This window comes from Triturus cristatus, chromosome 3_2 (assembly GCF_964204655.1).
Source record: "Triturus cristatus chromosome 3_2, aTriCri1.1, whole genome shotgun sequence".
In the NCBI taxonomy this organism is placed as follows: domain Eukaryota; kingdom Metazoa; phylum Chordata; class Amphibia; order Caudata; family Salamandridae; genus Triturus; species Triturus cristatus.
Window position 1 is genome coordinate 745,342,883 of NC_140584.1, and position 25,316 is coordinate 745,368,198.

A 25,316-nucleotide genomic window follows, 5' to 3' on the forward strand; every position below is an offset into this window, starting at 1 on the left:
CCGACTTATTTGCGTCTCAAGAGAAGGATGGGTTGGTGGAGGGAGTGATTCTCTCCCCGTCCCTAACTCCTGAACAGCAGGAGGACTGCCGCCAGGTCCTGGGGCAGTACTCTTCGTTGTTCTCCCTTGTTCCGGGTAGGACTCACCTGTGCGTCCATGACGTGGACACAGGAGACAGCCCACCTGTGAAGTCAAAGATCTACCGGATGACAGACAAGGTGAAGGCCAGCATTCACAGTGAAGTCACTAAGATGCTGGAGCTAGGAGTGATTGAACCTTCCAGCAGCCCCTGGTCCAGTCCGGTGGTACTAGTACCAAAAGCTGCACCACCGGGTGCCCAACCGGAACTGAGGTTCTGTGTGGACTACCGGGGACTGAACTCAGTAACTAAGACTGATGCTCATCCGATACCGAGGGCGGATGAACTGATTGACCGGCTGGGAGCTGCCCAATATCTGAGTACCTTTGACCTTACTTCCGGGTACTGGCAGATCTCTCTGACTGATGGAGCTAAGGAAAGGTCAGCCTTCTCCACGCCCAAGGGCCACTACCAGTTCTGCGTGATGCCCTTCGGGATCAAGAATGCACCTGCCACGTTTCAGCGTCTGGTGAACCAGATCCTCACTGGAATGGAGAGTTTCTCTGCTGCTTATCTGGACGACATTGCCGTCTTCAGTAACAGCTGGGAGGATCACTTGCGTCACCTGCAAGCTGTTCTCCAGGCACTGAAACACGCTGGTTTAACGATCAAGGCCAGTAAATGCCAGATCGGGCAGGGGTCGGTAGTGTACCTTGGACACTTGGTGGGTAGGGGAGCGGTGCAACCCCTCCAGGCGAAAATCGAGGCTATCATGGCCTGGGAACCCCCCAAGACTCAGACTGAGGTCCGAGCTTTTCTGGGCCTCACCGGATATTACCGCCGCTTCGTGAAGGGGTTCGGTACCATTGTGGCCCCCCTCACGGAGCTTACGTCTAAGAAACAACCTCGACGGGTAGTCTGGACGGAGGCTTGTCAGCAGGCCTTTGTGAAACTGAAGCAAGCCATGTGCGAGGCCCCGGTCTTAAGGGCCCCAGATTTTTCCAAGAAGTTCATTGTCCAGACAGATGCATCAGAACATGGCATTGGGGCAGTGTTATCGCAACTCAATGAAGAGGGTCTGGATCAACCCGTGGTCTTCCTATCCCGGAGACTACTTCCCAGGGAACAGAAGTGGAGTGCAATAGAGCGTGAAGCCTTTGCCGTGGTATGGGCTCTGAAGAAGTTGCGGCCATACCTGTTTGGCTCGCACTTCCTAGTTCAGACCGACCACAGACCCCTTCGGTGGCTGATGCAGATGAAGGGGGAGAATCCCAAGCTGCTAAGGTGGTCTATCTCCCTACAGGGAATGGACTTTCAGGTGGAACATCGGCCTGGAGTGGACCACGCCAATGCAGACGGTCTCTCAAGGTATTTCCGCCTTAGTGATGAGAACTCCCAAGGGGTTGGGTAGCTCTCCCCACTTTCAGCTGGGGGGGACGCGTGTTAGACCTGTCAGCCCTTTGGGTGGTCCCTCCTCATCATTATTTATTTTGTCCCACTTTTGCCTCAAACCCTGTTATAATTTTTCCTTTTTGGGAACCACCAGACTTTTTAGTGTTGATGCAGGGTCAGGGAGCCATTTTCCCTACCCCTGGAACTTCTGTCCGAGGGCCTGAGACACAAAATGGTGGCCACCCATTGTCACCTGTGACATCACCAGAACCTCCTGGAACATTCTAGAACCCTGTGACAGTGGGAGGCAGTTTAGAATGTTGGGAGGCCATCTCAGAGTGGCAGTTGGCAACTGACTGGAGAAGAGAGAGGACAGAGTTAGAAGGAGGTCGGAGTAAGGCAGCAGAGGTGGAAACCAGTGCTTGGAGTGGGGTCCAGAAACCCACCCTTGATGCTAGTCTCTACTGACCAAGCCCAACCTAAAGCCCTGTGTGGGATCAAGACCAGAAGAACCATCTTAAAAAAAACTGAATATTTGGAACAGGCCTTAAAGAAGAAGAACAGCAAGTTCCTGACCTGTTCAGCAGAGTCCTCCTGGAGTCCTGACGTCGAGAAGCCTAGAGACCTGGGGCCTGAGGTCGAGAAGCGGCGCTGACAGAAAGCAGACGTCGTACCCGGAGCCGCCAGAGGTCGAGTGAGGGCGCCGACGGAGGTCGTGGAGAGACACCGGAGGTCGAGTAAGGAGTCACCCGAGGTCGAGGTGAGGGCGCCGACGGAGGTCGTGGAGAGGCGCCGGAGGTCGAGTCGAGAGTCACCCGAGGTCGAGGTGAGGCGTCGACGGGGGAGTGAAGTCCGCCCACCGGAGTCGCCGGAAACTGAGGTGAAGCGCGCCGGAGGTCGGGAGTGGAGATCGCACTCCGGAGACACCAGAAAGTGGGGAGTCCGAGTCCCTGTGACGCCGGAAGGCGACATCGAGCCGAGGCCGCCCAGCGACATCGAGCCGAGGCCGCCCAGCGACATCGAGCCGAGGCCGCCCAGCGACATCGAGCCGAGGCCGCCTAGCGACATCGAGTCGAGGCCGCCCAGCGACATCGAGTCGAGTCCGCCCAGCGACATCGAGTCGAGACCGCCCAGCGACATCGAGTCGAGACCGCCCAGCGACATCGAGTCGAGACCGCCCAGCGACATCGAATCGAGGCCGCCCAACGACATCGATCCGGAGTCGTCTCACGGCGTCGACACGGTGCCGAGCGGAGCCGATCATCTTGGAAAGGGCAGTAAGTGGTAGAGGGGGCGTCTGAGGCCCTGTGGAGCCCTAAAAGACCATTCTAGGGGCTAGAGGGGTGTTAGAACCAGCCTGGGAGTGCCAGGGGTGAACTGAGACTGGTACAGTGACCTCCATAAAGGGTTGTGTGGTTTGGAGGGCCAGATCTTTAGGTTACTCTTATTCTACATCAGCTTAGGCCCCAGCCTTGACCAATCTAGGTGGGACACTCCCATGCCATCCAAGTGTCCTTAAGTTGTGTATGGGCAAAGTAAGACCAAGTGACCTCATGAAAATGATTTGAACTGTAACTGTCATTGATTGTTTTACCTTATTTATTGAAGGTGCTTTATTTATTGTCATCCACTAATTTAGTCCTGCACTATATTTATTGTCTGACTGTATTTATTTGCCATCTGTATTTATTGCACATCTATTTATTCTTTGCTAAATGTTGACCTGAACCTATTCATTGAAATTCCAATGTAATATTATTTATTTGACCTATTTTTTTAAAGGAAAATCTTATGGTATTGTATTTATGTTATGAAACCTGCAACTAAGAGAAAATAAGATAAAGACATATATATTTTCAACTTGACTTGCATTATTTTTACGGTGTAGTGTCGTTTTTGGAACGGATGAACGCATGGTTATTGTGAGGGTGTGACGTACGCTTAACACGGTGCCTGACCCCCGACCGCTCGAGCCAAGCTACCACTGTGCTGGGAACCTGGTGACTGCTAACCCGGTTGCCCGGTTTCCAACAGTGGTGGTAACATGATACTGATGGATGTTCATTTCTTTTTTCCAGAGTTCATGAAGTCTGTGTGCAGGGCCAACTGCTGGTTATCACTGGACAACAGAACTATGATAAGGAAGCTGGCTATAAAGATTTGCAATGCTAGAAGTGGACAAAAGAAAACTCAGACTCTAGAAACATACAACGAAGTTGCAGGCTTTCTTAATCCTATTTGTTCTTTTTTTTATTTTATTTTTATTTTTATTATTCTGTCCTTTTTCTTCCTCTTGTACAGTGTCCTGGACTTTCTTTATGTTCTCTTGTATGGAATCCTGGTCCCCATGGGGCCAACTATGTGCTTTAGATCAATAAAATTACATGTTGACACATCCCTTTTGATGCTTTTTCCTTTAACCATTGTTTTGTTCAGTCTTTTGCCACCGGTCACCATGTAAAACTGCTTCAGATAATGCTCTGTACTTCAAAGTAAGGCAAGTCTCAGTGAGTCAGGAGTATGGGGGTAGCAGCACAAGTCGTTAAGCTTATCTGAATGCAAAGTATAGCATTGTTGCAGACCACTACTTTTGTATGCATATAGTATTTCTACAGCACAAAGCTAGCCATATGGAACGTTTCTCAGATTTATTTTATATAAGTGCCCGCCTCTCAGAGTAGAATTTAAAAAGTAATCTTTCCAAAGCAGGAGAATATTGATCTGATAATTACGTCCACATTTATGGAAGTTTTGTGTTTGGGTTGCTTAAGTTTTATAATGCAGTCTTTACCCAAAAACCTTTTCAGGATTTACAGACCAAAGCAAATTGGTATTTGGTACAACACTCACACAAAATGGGAAAAGTTTTCAAGTTTGGCATAATATTTTTTGTACTGGAAGGGAAACCCTTCCAGTACAAGTCCTAATCTAGACTCTCGCAGACACCTTTGCACAATAGTGCAAATGTGTTTGCATGGTGCTCGACTGCCTAATGGTGCAGTGGTGCAAGGGAGAGGGAGTAGACATTGCACTTTCCTGCTATCTGACTGTTTCGCAATGCAGCAAATGTGGGTGTGCACTGCGTTCAGTGACACTTTTGTAAATCTGGGCTTTACTTTAGAACTCATGGCATTGCAAATAAATAATGGTATTGTGTAAAGAAGGCATATTACATCCAAGTGGCTTGTTTTTGACAGGAAGGTACATTGAGGAGGTGGTCCTCTAAATATTTCCCTACCTGCAAATCCATATTCCTAAACTAATAGTGGGACCCTGCAAGGGAATACTGGCAGTCGACTAATGTGCTTGCAACATGGAATTGTCAAGGTGTAATCCGACCCATAATGATTTACTAGTGATCCGCATCCGCTCTAATTTATTCATTAAATCCTCTGGGAGTTATCAGCACTTGGCCTGCAGTTGGCATATAATCCTCCAAGAGTATTTCACAATCATATGAAAGTCCTTATGTAGTCATTGTTTAGTAATCCACACTAATTCTGTAGTTGTCCTAACATAATCCTGAGTAATCCATGCTCATTTTAGTTGTCTTTAAATTATCCTAGAGTAATCCACACTCATCCTGAAATTGTCACAGGATCATTCCAGAGTAATCCACTTCCATCCTGAAGCGGTAATGGGATAATCCAGGAATAATCAACAGTCATCCTGAAATTGTTGAAGAATCATCCTACAGTAATCCACAGTCATCCCTAAATTGTCTAGAGCCCATCCTGGAGTAATTCTCCCTCATCCTGAAGTTGTCAATTAGTATTCGTGGAGTTGTAAAAGGTAATCACTCTCTGCCTGTGGAAGTCATCAGAACACCATCCTAGAGTAGTTTTTGTAATGACACACAGGGGCCTATTCCGATTTCGGTCAGATCATGTCAGCCGGATTCCTTTCCGACCGAGCCATTCTGATGGGCTCGGTCGGAAAGGAATCCGACACGAATTTCCGGATTGCGGACGACAGGCTCGGAGAGCCCGTCTGCCGTCCGGAAATCTCTCAGTACTCCCCTGGCCGCCTCTTTGCGACCGAGGGAGTACGATGGCAGTTTTTCACTGCCTTTTCGTGACGGTTTTTCCGGCCCGAAAAGGCCATCGGAAATTGTCTTTGGGGCCCCCCGTAGGGCCCCCATGGGTGCGAGGCTGCCGTATGGCGGCCTGGGGGCACCTATGGTGCCCCTCTGTGGATCCCTGCACCCGGTGGCAGGCACCTTGGGGAGCTGCCCGCAGGGTGCAGGGATGAAATGCACCCCTGCTTTCCACGATGCAGGCATGCATTCCGCTCGGAATGCATGCTTGCATTGTGTTGTATACGAGTGCGACCGAACCCTGTTGGGTCGCATCGCACTTGCAGGGCCGTAACCGAAGACAGCAGGTCGGTCGGTTACGGCTCCTACCCGATGTCGGACGGACCTGAGTCCGTCCGACATCAGAATCGACCCCTAAGAGTCATCTCATTTAAATATTCTGCCCTATAGGCATACTTCAGGATGGTCTGGGATGACTTCCCCAGGAAATTGCAGGAATAGCTCAGCTGAAGACATCAGAATACTTCAGAATGAGTCCAGGATGATCTTCCTTTTGGACCAGGGTAACAAAATGGACCGGGGACCCGGCCAGCCTTCAAGATGACCTATTTGGGTACAATGTTCACCCTGCAGTGGCACACCAATTTTTAGGGTGGTCACAACACCATCTGCTACAATGGGTAAGGAGTATCAAAGGTAATGCAAGTTGATATGTCAAATGTGCACGCCACACAGGAAGCCACCACTATGCAGGGAGCTGAGGGGGAAGCGCCAGACTTGGAGTCACTGGATACTTGCTGCTCAACCTATTCACTACTCCTCAAGCCTCAGACCAAAGGACTCAAAAATGTATTCAGTGACCTTATGGTTGGATTGTCTGATGGAGAAAATAGATCACCAAAACGTTCGCATAGACAGAGCTGAGAAGCAGATAGTAGGTCTTGAGGACAACTCAACCGTAACAGCTGAGACACTTTTCTAAATGCCGAAGCAGCTAGAGGTGATAGTGGTGAAGAACAAAGATTTACAGGCTTGCTGCTGGAGAAAAAACATCAGGATTAGGGGAGTAGCGGAATCCCCAAATGTGGGCCTTATGAATATGTTTGGTCCATCTGTTTGGCCAAAACACTTTCTTGGTTTTCTTCCTAGTAGAGTGGGCTCACTGTTCTTTGAGTCCCAGAAGTAAAGCATCCCAGAGGTCCCTGAGGTAAAGCATCTACTTCAAGCCAATTATATAAAATACAATGTGATGTAGCCAGCTAGCCTCTGAATCGACTTGAACGGTAAACTACAATTCTTCGCTAATCCAGCCGAAGCCACCAAATTTTGCAAGAGGCACCTACAGACCAAGATACAGCAACAACGTACGGAGCAATCATCAATGGACAGAGAGAGCTGTCCACCTGTGGCAGTGTCTGAGCACATACTGAGTGCCAGTCACTGATCTTCAGCCTGTGTGAGATGACAAGGTTGGCCTGTTTGAACTGTGTTGCAGGTGAGACTGAGACGAACAGTGATTGCATAGCTGTGCCCACAGATATGGAGTAAATTTGTATGTAACCACATGGATAATAGCCAACACAAAATAGTCTGACAATTGTCTGTAAGAGTGCTAAATAGATAAATTGCATAGATCTGGCCATTGGTTGCCTTTCCATGCCCGTTGGTGCTCTGTTGGGGTTTGTTGTTTGAAGATTTCACTACTGAGAGTTGAGGATTCACTATGGGTCGGGGCGAGATCAAAGGGTAAGCAGCTTACAAAATGACCATTGTCATGCTATGGGATATGCAGCTGAGTGGGTTTATCTATTTCTTTTGTTAGATGACAGAGCACACGCCCTCTATAGCTAGATCTACAGCTCCTCAGGCCAAGACAGTGACCTTCATGTCCTGGAACATAAAGGGTCTGAACAACTATCATAAAAGTCTGTTAGTTGTTGGACTACTTGGACAGCCACCAGGTAGACCTGGCAATATTACAGGAGACACAATAGACTGGTCAGGCAAATTTATTTCCCCAGGAAGTGGGGTCAGCATAGGTACTTCTCCTAATATAGTTCATATTCTTGAGGGATATCCCTTCTTATACAAAAAAACATTGATTAAAAGCTGTTACAGTCAAACATAGATCATGATGGTTGTCACATTGCTCTGCTAGTAATATTGGAGAACATAAAGCTGGTATTGATTAACATGTATGCACCAAATATAGATAACCCCCTGTTAGACCTGTCAGCCCTTTGGCAGTTCCCTCCTCCTTTTATGTTTTTACCCTCGTCCTCCTCAATTTTTTTTTTCATGTACACTAACTACTTTTTGGTGTGAACGTAGAGGCCCTGAGTGCCCATTTTCACTAATTGAGAATGAGGCGCAAGGTGCTCCTCTAAAATGGAGGGTGGATGAGGTCTCCTCTACAAAATGGTGGCCTAAACTGTCACCTCAGAACCTGGGCCATAGGCTGTCATGGGGGATTCCAGAACCTTCTGGGACACTCTGGCTAGTCAGGGCCCAGGGGTGAGGGGCGGCGGCCATTTTAGGTAGAAGGTGTGAGGTGAGGTAGTCAGGAGCCAGGCACCTGAGTGGGGAGGTAGGAGCGCTAGAGGAGGGGAATTGACCGTACTTAGGGCCTGCTTTCCCCCCCCCCCCCGGTTGACGCTGCCCCCTACCTATTGACCTAACCCTGCCTGTAGCCTCTGACCCTGGGACCACACCAAACTGATGGGCTCTATGCCTGGTCAGGACCCCTGAAGGGAATAGGGGAAGAAAGTTATCATCACTGGCCAAATCATCTACATCCCTGCGGAGGTCCGAGGTCCTGTCAAACCCAGAACTAGTAACTGACCGCTGTTCGTTACTGATTAGGAATGTGACCAGCACCCAGATCCGGGAAGATTGCTGTCCAGATTGACTGCCTCTGAGCGTAGATCCCCCCCATTAACTTTGGTCACCCCCGTGTGAGGCCCCCTCCCCTAAAGAACCACTCACCGCTGCGGCCCGAGGCCCGTGAGAATGTCCCTCCTGTCGTGAGGAACTTGTGAGGAGGACTGGGGCCCCTTCGGGGTAGTGGTAGCTCCTGAGGTGAGGCCAGTTGTGAGGACGGAGAGCCACCGAAGTTCCTCGGAAGCTGCGCGAGGCCGGAGGCTCAGGAATTCAGAGCACGTGAAGGGGGCGAACTTCGAAACGCCGCCCACGCCGCCACGTAATTTGCCGATCGGGTCGTGTCCCCGCCAGGCGCGCTGTACTAGGCGACCGCGGGCGTGACCTCTCGAAGAGTGAAGGGAGCGGAGCTCCGAACATCAACACCCCCTTCAGCTGTGCTGTGACTGGGTGCAGCGGCCCTCGGCCCGGACATCGCCGGGAGGCCAAAGAACGCTCGTGAGGACCTCCGGAAAGACTGGAGAGTAAGGTAACCCCCCGGGGGAGGGCGGGAGACCTGAGTGAGGTCCGGAGCACGCCCCTCCCCTGCGGGGGGGGGGGAAACAAGAGTCAGTACGCCCTGCGATAGACTGCGGGCAGGCACCGGAGTAGGGAAGGGTTGTGAAGAAAGGGGCGAACGGGCCAACCCTGTTTTAGTCTGCAAAATCCCCTGAGTGGAATACGAAGCCCTCAGCCAGGCTCTGAAATTAAGTCACCTTAAGTCCGTAAATGCAGCGTTGAAACCCCTGACCTTTGGATCGGATAAAAGGCCTTGTAACTCTCGAATATTGGCAGAGCCACCTCAACGCTAAGTGCGGCCTTGTAATGGATGACTATATTTGCAGTGCAATGTCCATGCTATGTACAGCATAATATTTATTGACCCTTTTCAAAGTAATGTCAGTGCCATGTGAGGCTGTGTAGTTCTTTACTTAATTTAAAAATGCAAAGTCATTGTTATGTGCGGCACTAAATCGATTGACTCTATTCAAGGTGCTAAGCAATTGCTGTGGGTGGTGAAATGATTAATGACTTCATTTACGACGTTAGTGAACTTGCTATACTAACAAACTAGTACTGATGAAACATTTTGACCCTACGGGGTTATAAGCCAAATTGATTAATTTGTTCTGAAAGAAAAAGAAGAAGAAACAAGAAATAAGGAAAGATAAAGCTTTTCCACCTTTTCCAGCTTCTTGGTGTAGCGTCATTTTTGGTGGTGGTGCGCTGGAGTGTGAGACGAGTGTGATGCAAACACAACATGTTAACGAGTATAGGCCTTCCCACTTCCCATCTTAGGTCCAACACCCCCAAATTATTTAATGGAATACTTACTCTGTTATGTACCATTGATGCAGAGCTAATCCTATGGGGTGGTGACTTCAGTCTGTTGTTAAATCAAGAATTGCATAGTTCCAAAGGGAAGAGCTCACATAATATTGAAGTAGCGGCAGCACTCATCGATATCATGGACAAGGTGGGCTTGGTTGATATATGGTGTCAGCAACATGTTAACAGTGGAGTAAACATTTTAAACGTTTCCACATGACTTATTGTCCCTGATTGGTCAATCTCTAGTAATATCTCTTCCTTCCTTGCACACTCTCAGATCATTCTCCTGAGGTGTTGCCCAAGTCTCGTTTGTGTAGCATAGCTTGGAGATTATCCACAGAATCCCTAATGGCCTTCTGAGAGGAGGGACATGATTCTATTATTTAATATTTCAAGCACAACACAAACTCTGTATTCAGCCCTGTAACTCTGTGGGAGGCGTTCAATGCATATACTCTGGTATGCCGAAGGATATATGTAGATAATTGACCCATCTAGAGTCTGACATCAAGTTACAGGAACGTATAGTGGGAGCTATATAACAGGGAGAGTATATTTTGGAATAAAGCATAAGGCGGAAGAAATTCTGTCATGCTGCTGATAGTGAGGTTTCTTTCTGAGCAGCATGCATAGGCCAGACAATATGGTGAGGGAGAGCACCCAGGGAAAACTCAGGCGTGGCTGCTTCGGAGGGGCTGACATCACAATCCCATACAATGGCTAGAAGGTGCAGGGCGAACAGCTGATGCCCAATGAAGATATAGTAATAGAACTAGTGAAATAATATAAAGATTTGAGTTAACCCCTGAGCAGACAGTTATTTGGACTTGCCATTAGAGGGTCCTGCAGCGGCCAATAACTGCAGATTAATTACAAGTGGATATTGCTGGTATGACAGGTAGTAAGACCCCTGGAACAGATGGCCTGACAGGCACATTTTATGAGGCTTACAAAATTATCTGGACCCAAGATCTGCTCACTTGTACATGGCAGCTATGGAATGAGGGGAGTTCCCCCAGTTTATGTGAGAGTCCTCTCAAAGACAGGCAGGGACCATAGTAAATGTTCTTCCTAACGTCCTCTGTCTCTTCTTAACTTTGAAAATAAGGTCCTAGCCAAGGTTATTGCAAAGCACTGGTCACTCTGACTGAAAGGTATGGTCTCACTGTTCAGGTGGGATTTGTCCCAATCCGTTCCATGGCTCTCAATTTACATTTAGTATTAGCAGTTTTGTAGCAGCCAGACCCTAAAATGGAAGCGGTGGCGGTTTTCTTGGATGCCGAAAGGGGTTTTGATTTGGTTGAATCGCCATTCCTAATGGCCATATTGTGCAGATTTTGGTTCCAGTTAGTTTTCTCTGACTACTTGAGTTGCTGTATGTAAAGCCAGTGGCCAGGACATGTGTCAATGGACTGACTTTGAATATATTTCCGCTCCATTTGGGACTAGACAGGATTCCCCCGAACCCTTCAACAACATGAAAAAGTGCTTGAAAAGCAAGCAGTGGAAGGACACCAGTAACAGGTCCATGCTCCCAGTGGCAGCCGGCATGTCTCGCGGGTAGCGGGCACAGGGGGGATAGAGACGGGGGGCTCACACATGGCAAAAATATATATTTTTTAATTAAAAAATAAACTTACTTTGCCGCTGGCCGGGTCCCGTGTCTCTGCTGCTGCTCTCCTCGTGCACAACGAGAAACAGGAAGCAGGCCCTACTGAATAATCACAATGCTGCAATGCAGCGTTGTGATTGGTTTTGAGCATCCTGGTTCGACACTCAACCAGGGAATGGGGGGCCTTGGCATGTTCTCTATGCAGGCTGTAATGTAACAGGGAAAGCGCGCATAACATTGTGCATTTAGGAGTGGGCAAACCACTCCGCCCCTGCCCTGCTCCAAGAACAGAGCAGCTTCGTCCACCCACCCGCCCACAAAGCAGCAGGAAGCAGCATAAAATGATAATAACGCAATATTATGATCATTTTATGTTTCTGCTTGCACTGCTTAAAAGCAGTGGGGCGACGCTCCTTCCGCCACTGCATGATCCATGTGAGGGGCAAACACAAGGTGAGGAAGTACAGGCCTCTCACACTACCAAACAAGCAGGCATATGAGAGTGACAACAAAGCCAGCCAATGGTAAGCAATGGGCAGTCTCTAAGCTGACAATATGTCTCACAATAGGCCATCTATATAAAAGGGAGCAGATAGCTCTACTGTAAATAGCAAAGTCTCAGTGAAAGCCATAAAAGTGCAGCTTCTTAGCGCAGACATAGGCTGCAGAAGTTGGTACATCTGTGTAAATGCAGCACTGGAGGGTAATGGCCAGGAGGTTTGTGATAATAATCTCAGATATCAGCTATCACTACCAAGCATCAACGCTGAAAGGATGCAACCAGAACAAACAGACGTTCTATGCAAAACAAATAGCCTCCTTCAAAGCCACCTAGCTTCGGCAGAGCTCCCTTTACTAGCAGAAGCACAGGCATCCATTGTAAAGCAAACGACATGTCCTAACTTATAGAAAGGGCGGTAATACATCCCCCGTGCAGGCCCACAGAACTGATTCGAGATCCAGACGCTTTCTATTAGTGGATCAATAAGCAGTATATAAAGATGGCGTTTCCTTGGTTCGCAGCACCATTTCGACACAGCACTATGTTCCATTAAGAGTGTGAAACATTGCATTAGAGTGGTTTTCTTCGCTCGGCCACTGGCGCAGTCGGCAAGATGATACCACGTCGGCGATGGAGTCTTTCGGGAAAGAAAAAAACTCATTGCAGGTTGGGAGTCCAGCTCAGGCCTGGGCAGGCCGGAGTACGGAACAATCTAGGCGGGCACACTGCAGGCCAGCGGCACCGAAAGAAGGTGTGTCCATAGGATGGCATGTGTGCCAGCCCAACTGGCCTTTTAAAGACATAGGCGTGCATTGTGGCCACCAGACTTCCGTATAGGCCGGTACTCCTCCGGGGTGAGAGAATGCCACCGACCCACAGTTTATGTGTGACAACTTCGGCGGGTTGGTGGGGTTAGGGACCACAATCCTACAGCTTATGTGCCACTTCCCGGGGGGGGGGGGGGGGGCTTCTGGGGAATTTAGAGGGATGACACCGACCCATGGTTTATGTGTGTCACTTCAGTTCCGGGGGGTTAGTGGGGTGAGGGGCTACCGACCCACGGTTTATGTGGGTCACTTCCGGGGGGTTGATGGGGTGAGGGTCCACCGACCCACGGTTCATGCGCATCACTCATGGCTCCAGCTCGTCTCTCTGCCCCTCCCCATCCTGCATAACCCTTTGTCCTGGGTGCCGCGCCAGGCTCCTCACCTCAAACAGACAAAAGGCTCGTCGCCTGCTGTAAACAGTAAATAATGCACCACGGTGTGCTGCTGCTGTGTTGGTTTTATGTTAAGGTCAGAGAAGCCTGAAAGAGAGGCAGCGGTTCTGAATTTACATTGAAAGTTAACGTGAACTCGAGTCTGTGTACTGCTCTCTCTTTGCAGAGCTGCACTGCAGCCACTAGTGAGCTATTTTCCATGCAGTGGCGTCACTAGGGTTGGTGCCACCCGGTGCGGGTAACTCATGGTGTCACCCCCTCACGACTTACCGCATGGACCTCCTCCGCCCCGAGTCCGCCAGTGGACACAGTTGGCAAATAACGGGACCATACAGAATCCTTAGTAACGTTTGTAAATGTAGGTCCTAAATTTACAAAATGTGCCTGTTAACAACAGTGTGATAATGATTCATTAATCAGGTTGTACAGTGGGCTACCTGCTAGTCAACAGTTTATTGGAATTTATAATATCATAGGTATGGTACTTTTTACTGGTGTGGTGTTCCCACTATCCATCAACACGATATATCAGTGGTCGAAGTGGGGGAAAAAAGTAGGTGAACTGTGGGCGGAGAATCAAAGGGCGGGAATAACCCAAGGATTGGATCAGTGGGCAGAGCCAGAGGCGTGGCCAGAATGCGCAAACATCCCAATTTTTTGTATTTGTTTGGTTTCACTGCCCAGTTTTATCAACCAATGGATACACATGATGATTTAAGGTTATAATGAGTTATTGACAGTAAAATGTGTTCACAAAGTGGGATATGCTTCTAATTACAGAATGTCCCCAAATACGATAAAATGTGGAAGCACAAGCCATTTGTCTCCGAGCCATGGAGTTTCTGTCATCAGCACTTCTCCCTTTACCAAAACAGCAGTTCAAACATGAATTGCTAAAAATCCTAGTTTGCAAATGTTTTCTAAATAATAATGGCTCTGCCATATTTGCCTCATAATGCAAGATCTGCAGCATGATCTCACCATTTAAACTAATAAATTGTTTTTTGCTCAAACGTATCAAAAGTTAATAAAAAATTTGACTTGTGTTGCTGCGGAGTAGATGACAGTTAATAGCTCACTGTTCTATGTTAGGATTTTAACTTGTAAACTGCAAGTAACAAAAGGATCTCTCTGACAAAAGCAGTAGCCCACTGGCCTATTTACATTATGTGCACCTTGTGATCAGCATGGTACATGTTCTTTGCAGGAGGTACATTAACCCTCTGAGCTACCTTTTCATGAGTCAAATCTTCCATTAGACAAAATTCCGATCTCTCTCTAGGAAGAACATTAATCACCAGAGTCATCATGACATTTTTATTGTTACCGAAAATTACTGGAGGCCAGGAAGGAGGCAGCAAGCGCTTTTAAAACCATAATATACTTGCAAAAATGATGCCTCCACCGAAAGTGAACACCTGGTGCAGTCACACCGGTTGCACCGCCCTAGAGCTGGCCCTTCTCAAGGGTCCTGTGATCTCAGTGACAGGGTTACTGTTCTAGGGTGTACTGCTTCATAGGCCTGCCGCAAAACTGGAGGTGAACTTCAGTATGAATAGTGGTGGACAAGCCTTGAAGGTTAACCTACACTTGTCATGCTAGGGTCCACCTGCTGGTGCTACGACACCGGGGCTTCTAATGTCTTGCGAAGCCTTCTAAGGTCTAGCATGAGATAGTGCTCTCTCAGGAGAGTGGTCTGGCGGACTGGTTATTAAGGCTGAACCTGGTTCCCCAGTTCCAAATTCAGCAGCTCTGGCCATAGTGCCACATCCTCTCCCCCACTGAACACCATACTGCCCCACTGAGAAAAACTCAGACTGCCTTCAACTACGACCCAATTGTTGCCAGCTATAAACACCTGGATGCGGCTCAATTTAAATTACGCACTGGGCAAGAGCAATATGTGGCCTACAAAAAAAAGTGACAGCATCCTGGAAAAAGCAAACAATCATAGGGAATGCAACATTTTGCAAACCATGTGAAATGTAAGCAGGAACAACATGGTTACCTTAACGCTTTTACACTCACTGTTCAGAAATCAGTGAGTGCTTTTGCCTGAAAAGTTGAGGACATGACAACAGGGCCCTGAATGGACCCATTTCAATGGCCATTGCTTATATCCTTACAAAACGTAAGCAGTATGATAAAAAAAGACAACATCCCTAGATACAGAGCAGCAGTACAAATTTTGTTTTTCAATCCTCACATTGCAGTACCTCCAGGATTGGTGCACTAGCTCCAAGCCCAGGGAAAACAAAGCCAAGACAACAAAAATAGCGCTTCACTGGCAAACTCTGTAAAAGTGGCGCTAATGTGTTTGGGTGTGAATAAAAATCAATCTGGACAGTTTGCTACCACTCTGTCTTACTTTATTTAGTTATTTATTTTTCATATTTTTAAACATTTATTCCTGATGCTGCATTTTGGAATTAAATGACAGAAAAATACGACATTGATTTCCAACAAAAGTGATTTTCTTTTTTGGATTCATTTCACAGGGAAGCAAATAAAAGAAAGGAGAGGAGACAGTGTGCACTGCGCACAGGCACGTCCTCTTCCTAAAAGGTTAGGTTGCTCTGCGCACACGGGCCCCAGGGCCGGCTTTAGCGCTGGTGGCGCCCTGTGCGACAATGTTTGTTGGCGCCCCCCCAATGACCACCTCCACCACGGATTCTCTCACTAGCACCCATTAACAGTGACCAAGTCACCATAACCACACTCTCTCAGATGCATTGAATTAGTTATATAGCGCCACTCATACCAGTGTAGGGTGTCCGAGCACTTTGCATCACACACACATTACACAGAGACAATCAATCATAGGTGTGTAAATCCGTGTATAGGAAATGATACATAAGCCACAGGACTGAAAGTATAGGAGTCACATGTCATCCATACTGGTAGGCAGTATAGTGCTTGGTGTGGAGAAGCACAAACGCAGAGTCGAAAAAGAAACAGCATAGTTGGGAGTTTTCTTTAATAATAAGAATCTATTTCTAGCCAAATTAACCCTTTTTGCAACATTAATCAATGTTCTAATAATGTATATTTTGAGGTGTGTATGCAGTTCCAGGATGAAAGTTAATAGCTCACTGTTGAATATTAGGACTTTAAATTATAAATTGCAACAAAAGGATGTCTCTTTTGAAAGCAGTAACCTGCTGATCTGCACTCTGTAATCTACTTGGCACACGTTCTTTGCAGCAGGCATATTAACCCTCTGCACTAACTTCACCCAAGTCAAAACCTCAACTTTACAAAACACTCACACTGATCTCTCTCCAGGAAGATAATTAATCACACCAGTTATCTTGACATTTATGTGAGGCCTGGTAATTGCCGCGGAAAGAAACGCTGCAGCAGGTGCTTCAAAAGCGTAATAAACTTTCAAACACGGCGCCCCCAGGAAGCCAGCACCCGGTCGCACCGCTCTAAAGCCGGCCCCTGACGGGCCCTGTTGGTGTCACCCCACTTGAGGGTGTCACCCGGTGCGGTCCGCACCCCCCGCACCCCCATAGTGACGCCGCTGTTTCCATGTTTCGCTCGTTTTCTTTTTTTTTTTATTGTATGACCTTTATTGTCTCCTACTGATGTTCTCAATGTCAAAAGGCAGGTGAAGTCACCACGGGGTCAACACTCAATCAACACAATTTTCACTACATGAGACACAATTTTCACTACTCCTACGATTTTTAATAAACAGGTTGATTGCAACTGAAACCAAGCGTTGGAAACACCATTCGTTTTTGCTGTTGGACAGTGAATTTTTTTTTAAGAAAACATCTCTCACTTACGCTCATAGCAGCTGTAGCACAAGCTTCCATCACATACATAGAACAGTTATTGCACAGGTAGCTGTAGTGCATGCTTCCTCATACACACGCGCACACGCACGCACAAACACACAGTGTATGACGTTTGAGATAAAACAGGGCTCATCTGTGGTACTGGGTGAAGCACACGGAGCCTCAGTTGAAGCACTGCGTCTAGTTCTCAGTGTCTCACCGGGAGTAGTGTAAGCACAGTCAAAAGCCACGTCTGGCACATAATGCCAAGTTCACTGGGGTTCATCTGTGGTACTGGTGAAGGACACAGAGACTCAGCTGGGGTACCGTGTCTAAATTAACTCTCGATTCTGCTACCACTTATAAAACCATTTATGGCGTACCATACCCCAAAACGCAGGCCCCTTCTGAAGTAAATTGTGGTTTTCTGTGTGCCACATCTGGAGCGCACACACAGTTTTTGATGCTGCACTACATCAAAGACTGACGCTGCCATGTCAACTTTAACAAGCGCGCGCGCCTCGCACTGAAAGTAAAAATGACGAGGAGAGGAGGAGGAAGCAGTGGGAGGGGAGAGAGGAGGGGGCCTGCACCTGTTTCCCTTGCGGGAGCGAGCAGGAACCATCTGTTAATTACAAACGGATGGTTTCAAAGCTCGCCCCCGCAAGGGAATCGCCAAACGTGCACACGTTGCGATTCAAAGCTATGCAATGCGTGCACGTTTTTGCCTGAAAAACGGAATCGATTTCTAAAGGTCTCCTCCTATGCAGCGCATGTGCGCTGCGTAGGCGAGACCTAAAAACCACATCTACTGAATGGTGCTTCATGATCTTAGAGTATCTGGTTAGATTTTAATAGCAGTCATGAACTGCAGTGAATGGAATTCATCCCTAGTAATGATCTAGTAAGTCTGAACACCGTTATCGCCCTTACAAAGATAGTTAAAAGGATAGTGTATCGTTCTTCATGCTAATCGAAATTATCACTCAACAGGGTATTTTGAGCTTGGAATGGGGGATAAAAACATAGATTTTGATAGGACAAATAACCACCAAGGAGTTAATGAAAGATCCTTCATTCGGTTACAAGACCATCAAAGAAGTCCACTACGCACATATGTATAATAATACCTGTTATGTTTTATTAAACTGGATATCAGATCAGGACTGGAGAGTCCCATGCTTAATCTCTATGCATTACTAACAGTCATCAAACTGCTTCCCAAACTTAATTTCTCAGAAACCCAGGGGACAACCCTATTGTACCTGGCAGAAAAGAACTACAACATGAGTTCAGTTCCACGCAAGAAGCACTCAGTATGACCTCCACAGTAACTTCTCTTTCTTTGCAGTTGACTGGACGCCTCAGATTTGATCATTGTAATTTGTCTAACGTTTGAATATTTAATTCTAAAGAGCATTGCTCTGTGTTCAGGCAGGCAGGGCCGCTGTCGGATGTGGTCACTTGGTGGCTTTTAACTTGTAAACCATTAGGAATGTCCCCTTGTCTAGTCGCCTCACTTGTCTGTCTTTGCAGAGTCCCACAGCCTGTGCGCGAGGAACGGTATGTGCATAGAATACAAACATCAAGAACCACGCTTGAAAGAGACCTGCACAGCACAGTGCCTTTCAGTCTTCTCTCCAAATGGTTCCAGCGGTTTGCCATAGTTGCCAGTGATGCAGGGAGGACTGAGACACCCTGAGGAATTGTAGGTCCTTTTTGGGAAACGTCTGTGTCATCCAGCAATGGAAAGGGGTAACATATGCTGATATAATAGATGAAATTCACAGACAACAGGGGTTCTTCAGTGAATCTGCCGGGGATAAACCTACTGACAGGTTCTTGTACATAAGTAGAACGGATGCTAATAGTCCTAAAGCACGCTGCAGAACACATATAAGAGGATGATAAAATAAAAAATGTAAAGCTGAATGAGGGGTGCCTTTTTGTCGAGGGTGTACACTAGCTAACTTTAAAATCTACTTGCCGGTGTCTAGGACGGCACATTTCACAAGATATAGTACACATCTTCAGTTTTCACTCTGTCCTCAAGTCAGGTAAAACACACACATCAGTTCATTTCCTCAGCTAAGTCATCTCAGCTGGAGAAAAGTTGGTCACTGGTTTCTCTAACTGAACATTCGTGGAAATGAAGACTTCTTAAAACTGGCTACATTGAAAAGATATCTTATGAGAAGTGTTCGAGATGATACATTTATTTAAAGCATGGCCTGAAAATGTGGTCCTTTGCAGAAGCAATTATCCTTTAAACTGGTGATGCTCCTTTGCTGCATCTAGGGTAAAATGGTAGCAGAAATAAGGGAGTGGATGTGAAAGTTAGTCCTTTCTCCTTCCTCCCAAAATAATCTATTTTAGTATGTCATGATGACAAAGTTGAACACCTAGGTGGTTTTCTATGTGAGTTTTTCACAACGGCCTAATTTATTTGTGATCTGATGTTTGGAAGAGTGCAAGGGGGCAACCAGGTTTTTCAGACCACCCCTTGTGGGCAGATGATGATTTTATTTTGGGAATCATGCACATTTAGCTTCCCCAATCTTAGAGAGTTAAGTAACACTCGTTGTACAGTTAGAAGAGTTGGATACTCCTGCCTTTGGTTGGGGTATACTCAACAGAAGGAACTACTGAATCAAAAGCCTCCCTAGAATGGACTTGCTGGCAACGTTAGAATCCATCTTTAAAAGGTCTATTTTCAGCCTATCGAGCAAGCCAATACTTACATCTGGTTGACATAGAATGTAGATTGGCCTACTTAACAGATCAGAAAGACAAAGTTCTATTAAGGACACAGAAGCAAAGATTATCAAATTGATTAGAGAACAATGCTAAATAAAGATTCACTATGTTGGTTGTGCAGGAATAATAATGACCTCTCCACCTGCAATGCTTCTCTTCTTGTTTGATAGGTCAAAAAGGCAAACAAAATTGGAAAGGCGAAGAAAATGACCTAGAAGAGGTGGGCTTTGATGAGGAATTGATTATATTCATCATTCTGAAAAAAGAGGAGTTGCAGCAAAAGAAAAAAGACCAAAGTAGTACATGGGAATTGCCTATTGTTTGGAACTGATCACATGTTGTAGCTTTTACCTGCCAACATGGTCATCACTATTTCGTGGTGACAGAGTGAGTAGCCAGTTTGTTAACTGTTTGCATTTTACAACAGCCAGCAAACCAATAGGGATAAAGAGCAATTGCCTTTATGTCCTTCGCAAAATTCTGATTTTCTTTTAGGATAGCTAGGAAAATTTACATTCATCTCACGGGTAGTACTTCATGGCTACAATGTACTGAATATTGAATAGTATTCCCTGTTTGTTTTTCATGCCTCAAGCGTACTCTTCTCTTTAAAATATTAGAGGTTCTCTTGCTTGTTGCCTGCTCTGAAAGGATACGCCTCAGGCCACATATTTTCCTTTAGTGACACTTTGCAAAAACTGAGCAAAATACACCTACCTATAAAATTAAATGTTTATTAGTCATGATTCAGTTAATCAAAACCATTACATGATGTAAAACAATGTACTATTAGACTTATATGTATTCTGTCAAATGGAATAAAAGCATGTTTATAAAGTTAATTTAGTACACTAAATATACGAGTTTTATATATTTAAAAACAGATTCTAATCTCCGGGTATAAAGATAGAAGTTGAGTGGCTAAGCTTGCTTTTCAAGGAGGCCTGAATGTTGTTTATTCTCATTATAATGTCATTAATAGATTTAAAAACACTTTTGAGATCTTAAAGTTGGTGTGACTTACAGTAATTACTTTAAAATGCAGCAGGTTAGCTAGGGAGAACAGACTGTCGTTCATACAGGAATTACCGCCAGCAGATGTAAACTTAGGCGGAGCAAACACTGTAATCATGAAATGGCCTGCATAAGAAGTTTGCACCTACTTCTAAAGAAGTTCGCTTTTGTGAACTACGTGCTGTACATACAAAACCATCACATTCATGGCAACATAAATAGAACAAAAACTTAAGAAGTAAATTATGTATATATTCTTTAAAACGTTTTTTGTGATTATTTCAGGACCACCTGACAGAACTTCCCACTTCCCACCAGATAGTTCAGTGGCCATTACAAAGAATACCATGTTTAAAATGTAGCACTTTCTCACCTGCTAAGGAAAACTCTTCAAAGATATTCCTTTTAGTCTGGGGTTTGCCATTAGCATCAATATCCATGCTTGTGCGCCAAATCTCCGAGAACCGTATCCTTTTCTCACGGGGCATATAGGCACCATGCCAAAGGGCCTTCATTGTGTAGTCAACGTTGATTAAGATCTGACCCACTCTGGTGTCATAGTAAGCTGGAGAAAGTTGACAGAAAGTGCTCCGATCATAATTAGCCTCCAGGTTAATAGAGGGAATCTGGTTAAAACAAAAAATGCCAACTGTAAGTTCTCTCAGAATCTGATGGACTTCTTTGCAATCCATTGGGGCATCCGGTGCAACAGGCACCAACACAGCAATATCGTGGCGACTAATGTCCTTCAGCTGAGCTGTTAATCCACTTGAAGAATCAGGAGTCCGGGTATAATCCTTGGTGACCAGCCAGCTAGAAGATGTGACAGCAAGCAACTCCTGCAACTCACTGCGGTTGAACTTTTCAAAAAACGCATTGGCATTTCTCTGTGCGGCCATTTTGGACACATAGGCTGCATCTTTAAGCTCATCTTTAGACTGGGAATTATCAAGCGAGGAGGTGTCATTGTCCAACATTTCTAGAAATGTGCTGCTTTTGTTGATATCTCAAGTGCTATATCTGCTAATGTCAGGATAACGCTGTTGTCATCAAAGCCTGGATTCTCAGGTGCATGGACTTCCTCCTAATGGTGATCCTGGCGCCATAATATTAATACACTATGCTTTCAGTAGCAAACCTGCCAGGATTTCTGGGGTAGGCATATAATTAAATTATGACTGCTTTAACCCTTCGAAGTAGAACATTTTCTCAGTGAGGACATTCATGAAAGATGACAGGTTTCCTGACTTCTCTAAGTTTTTGTAAAAAAATAAAGTTTAGGATTAAAGTTCTTTTTCAACAACACAACAAATGGTCTTCGGGAACAATGCTAATAATTTTAGAGGAGGGTTGTCCAAATGGATGTTCAGACGTGGAAAATTGTCATTTGTGCTGCTTTAGCTTAACGTTCCAATCTATCGCAGAAAAAGAGAGACATGCTATATCAGAGTCAGTGATCATAAAATATAACAATAGTGATTTTCTTTCATGAAAAATGTCGTTGTAACAGGCATGCTAAATGTGCACTGAACGGTATTATGGCATTTTCGCAGTGAAGAGCCTGGACAGTAAATTACCGTGATTTAAAAAACCAAAGGTCTGCAAGTTGAGTGGTAGAATGTGTCAGTTTCATTAAAAGCATTTTCTGATTTATTAACAATGTAGTGTGGCGACAGAACAGTAAACGGAAAAGTGCCAGAAATGGCACTGTGAAATTAAGAGCGCACGTATAGAAGAAAGATGATATTATTTAAGGGTAGGTGCCCTAACTTCGAGGTCTAGCAGCATGCTTCCCAGTTCCGGATCAATGGAAGCCAGAGTTTTAGAGACGACAGCCCACAGATCGTACATGACATAACATGCTTTCCAACACATTGCCTATTCCTCAAACACACTCACACAGAGAAATAGATGACCTTTCAACATTAGGCCCGATATTGTGGCCCTTTTTCTCATTCTAGTAATGCAGAATCATGAGCCTTCCAAAGCTTTCCCACTTTTTGATTCGAAATGCTAGGACAAAACTTTGTGCAGTTCACGGTTTTTGCCTTCACAGAATCACCAAAAATGCATCTTTCTCACTTGATTTCTCGCGAGAAAAGCTCTCACACTTTTATTCTTTAACTCTGGAGGCCTCTACTCTGCCTCTCATCACATCTTCCTCACGGTGACAGCCTTTGGTTTATCATCTCAAAGGGCATCTCCACCATTATGCCATGGTAAATGGAAATAATAGTAACGACAAACCATTTTATGTGACTCTAAACCACTATCCCAGGCTAACTACACACATTCTATATATAGGTTGTTTCCCCTCTCATGGAGACCATTACTTCTCAGGTTGTACAATACAAATCTGGGTTTTCATGCCACATTTTATTTCGAAATAGCACTTCATTGTAAGTGAAGATTTCGGTCAGTGATGCCTTCCACAAAACTCATTATTGCACTAAATATCTGTTAGACCTGCCAGCCTTATAGTATTATTCCCCAAATGTTCTGCCTAACTTCTCCATTTTTGCTGATCTTCATTTTGTTGGTCTTAGGACTCTGTGCACTTTACTTCTGCTAACCAGTGCTAAAGTGTGTGTACCATCTCCTTTAAACATGGTGAAATTGGCTTACACCCATTCGGTAGTACTCAATTTTGTAAGTTCCTAGTAAAGTGGTGCTGCATGTGCCCAGGGCCAGTAAATTAAATGCCAATAGTGGGACTACCGTACTGAATGTGCCACCTACTTAGATAGCCATTTAAACTTGTCTCAGGCCTGCCATTGAAACCTCTTTGTGCACTTTAAACTGCCATTTCGACCTGGCATGATAAACCTTTTGCCAGGCCCAGACCACCCTTTCTAACACACCTTGGTCACCCCAAGAGTTGGTCTTACTTAGCCCAGAGGGCTGCGTGCAGTGATTTTCAAAAGATGGGCATGTACTTTTAAATTTTACCTGTTCTGGTAGTGAAAATCTCTATATATGTTTTTCACTACTGTGAGGCCTACCTCTCCCACAGGATAACATTGGGTTGCCTCATTACATTTATTAAGTGATAACTTTCAAGTGGGAGCTGATGGGAATGCCACGTTTGGTGTCTGAGAAATTTTAATTAAAATTCATCTTTAATTATAAAGTTGGATTTTATGTTACCATTTTGAAAATGCCACTTTTAAAAAGTTGAAGACACAAAGAAGGGGAACCTGGCTCCATTTAACCTTATGCTCCTATTACTTTTGAGCAACAAACAGGCCACTATCTTATCTGTTTGAATGGAATTTTCATTAAACCATTCCTTTCTTTGCAATTGTTTTTATTATATTTATCAAAAGGTTTTTAGTTGCATGAGAAGTGAAGAGACACACATTTTTCAAATTAACATCAAATTAACATACATAACATGAAAATACTTATGACGATTCACAATAGACACCGCATGAGATAATTATGTACACACACATTTATGTACAACAACGTTAAATGTTTGCATCATAGCATCAGAAAATAGAGAAATCTTATCGCTATCTTGCTTTTGGGGCCAAACATGTGCCAGACACGGGGAAATATTTGGAGTGTGTGCGTGGGGCATACTACTCAATACAATTCTCTCACGCTACAACAACTTTATTCCGTGTTGAAAAAAGTGCTGACGCGTTTCAAGACCCAGTCCTCTGGTACCGGGACTCTCATCAGGGCTTCATGTTAATGGTCAGCGATTTCTAAAAAACAAAAATGAATGATGCAAATTCCGCATCAGTAAAATGAAAACTGCTCTCCTTAAATATCCTTACTTCAATATTGTGTACCTGATTACCTGATTCTCGAAAAGAGCTGCTGCTCTGACTCCTAATTACGTGGTAACCAAAATCCCTCAAAGGAAATTGCTGCAGGGCACCTTGTAGTTTATGCAGGTGAGAATTTCTACAAAACATTAAAATGGTCGTATCTATTTCAGTATATTTGAATGCATAGGCAATGAGCAACGCAACGCAACAGGAAAGGTCAAAAAGTACCTTCCAAACGTTCCCGGCCATTCAGGCGCGGGCATCTATTTCTGCAATCATTGTATCCCTACAAGCAAATGGGGGACATATTACTGAAGCCATCAACTTGTCGGCAATATTATGAACGCTCTAGATTCTAGCATGAGGCGCACTTACTGTTTTTAAGTCTGAGCACCTCCATAATCTGTTTCCGATATGAACCGCAATTTCACTTTCAAGCAGGGCATTCCCTGTATGAACACTTCCTGTATTTTTACCCTGTGGATCATAGGAAAAATGATTTGGACCAATCACATTGTCATTCAGGTCCCATCATTGTAAGAACCGGGCAAATGCATTATGGAACATGCAGTTCCGAGCTATACTCTTGAAAGTTCTGTCATCCCATTCAACCCAGTTACTGCACTGTTGAACTTCAGAATTAGGTAGGCTTCTTTTTGTAGCAATGCAGTATCGATGTCTAGCAAACGTTTAGTTGTATCCAGACCTGACAAAACTGTCCACTTGAAATCTCTTTCACTGTGTGAGTTATCTGTGAAGTGTTGCACCATCGTTGGCAATTTTTTCCTGCCCTATTTGGTGCCTGCAGACTGTTCCTGGGTCACATGACTGCGCCTCGTTGGCAGTTGGACTCTGTTTATTCCTCCCAGATAGCCAGACAATAGAGGGATTAG

General features: G+C 45.4%; 1 protein-coding gene and 1 pseudogene across 1 annotated transcript in view; one reads left to right on the plus strand and one right to left on the minus strand.

Moving 5' to 3' along the window:
- LOC146858037 (uncharacterized) overlaps window positions 1-19,961 on the plus strand; it is a 42,699-nt pseudogene extending 22,738 nt beyond the window's left edge.
- Window positions 1-25,316, minus strand: part of ANKAR (ankyrin and armadillo repeat containing) — a 1,190,398-nt gene that overhangs the window by 1,122,892 nt on the left and 42,190 nt on the right. The window contains exon 2 of the mRNA XM_085646861.1: window positions 21,018-22,059. Within this exon, the coding sequence (XP_085502987.1) occupies window positions 21,018-21,621 (604 nt within the window). The 5' untranslated portion in view covers window positions 21,622-22,059. The remainder of the gene's footprint in view (window positions 1-21,017; window positions 22,060-25,316) is intronic.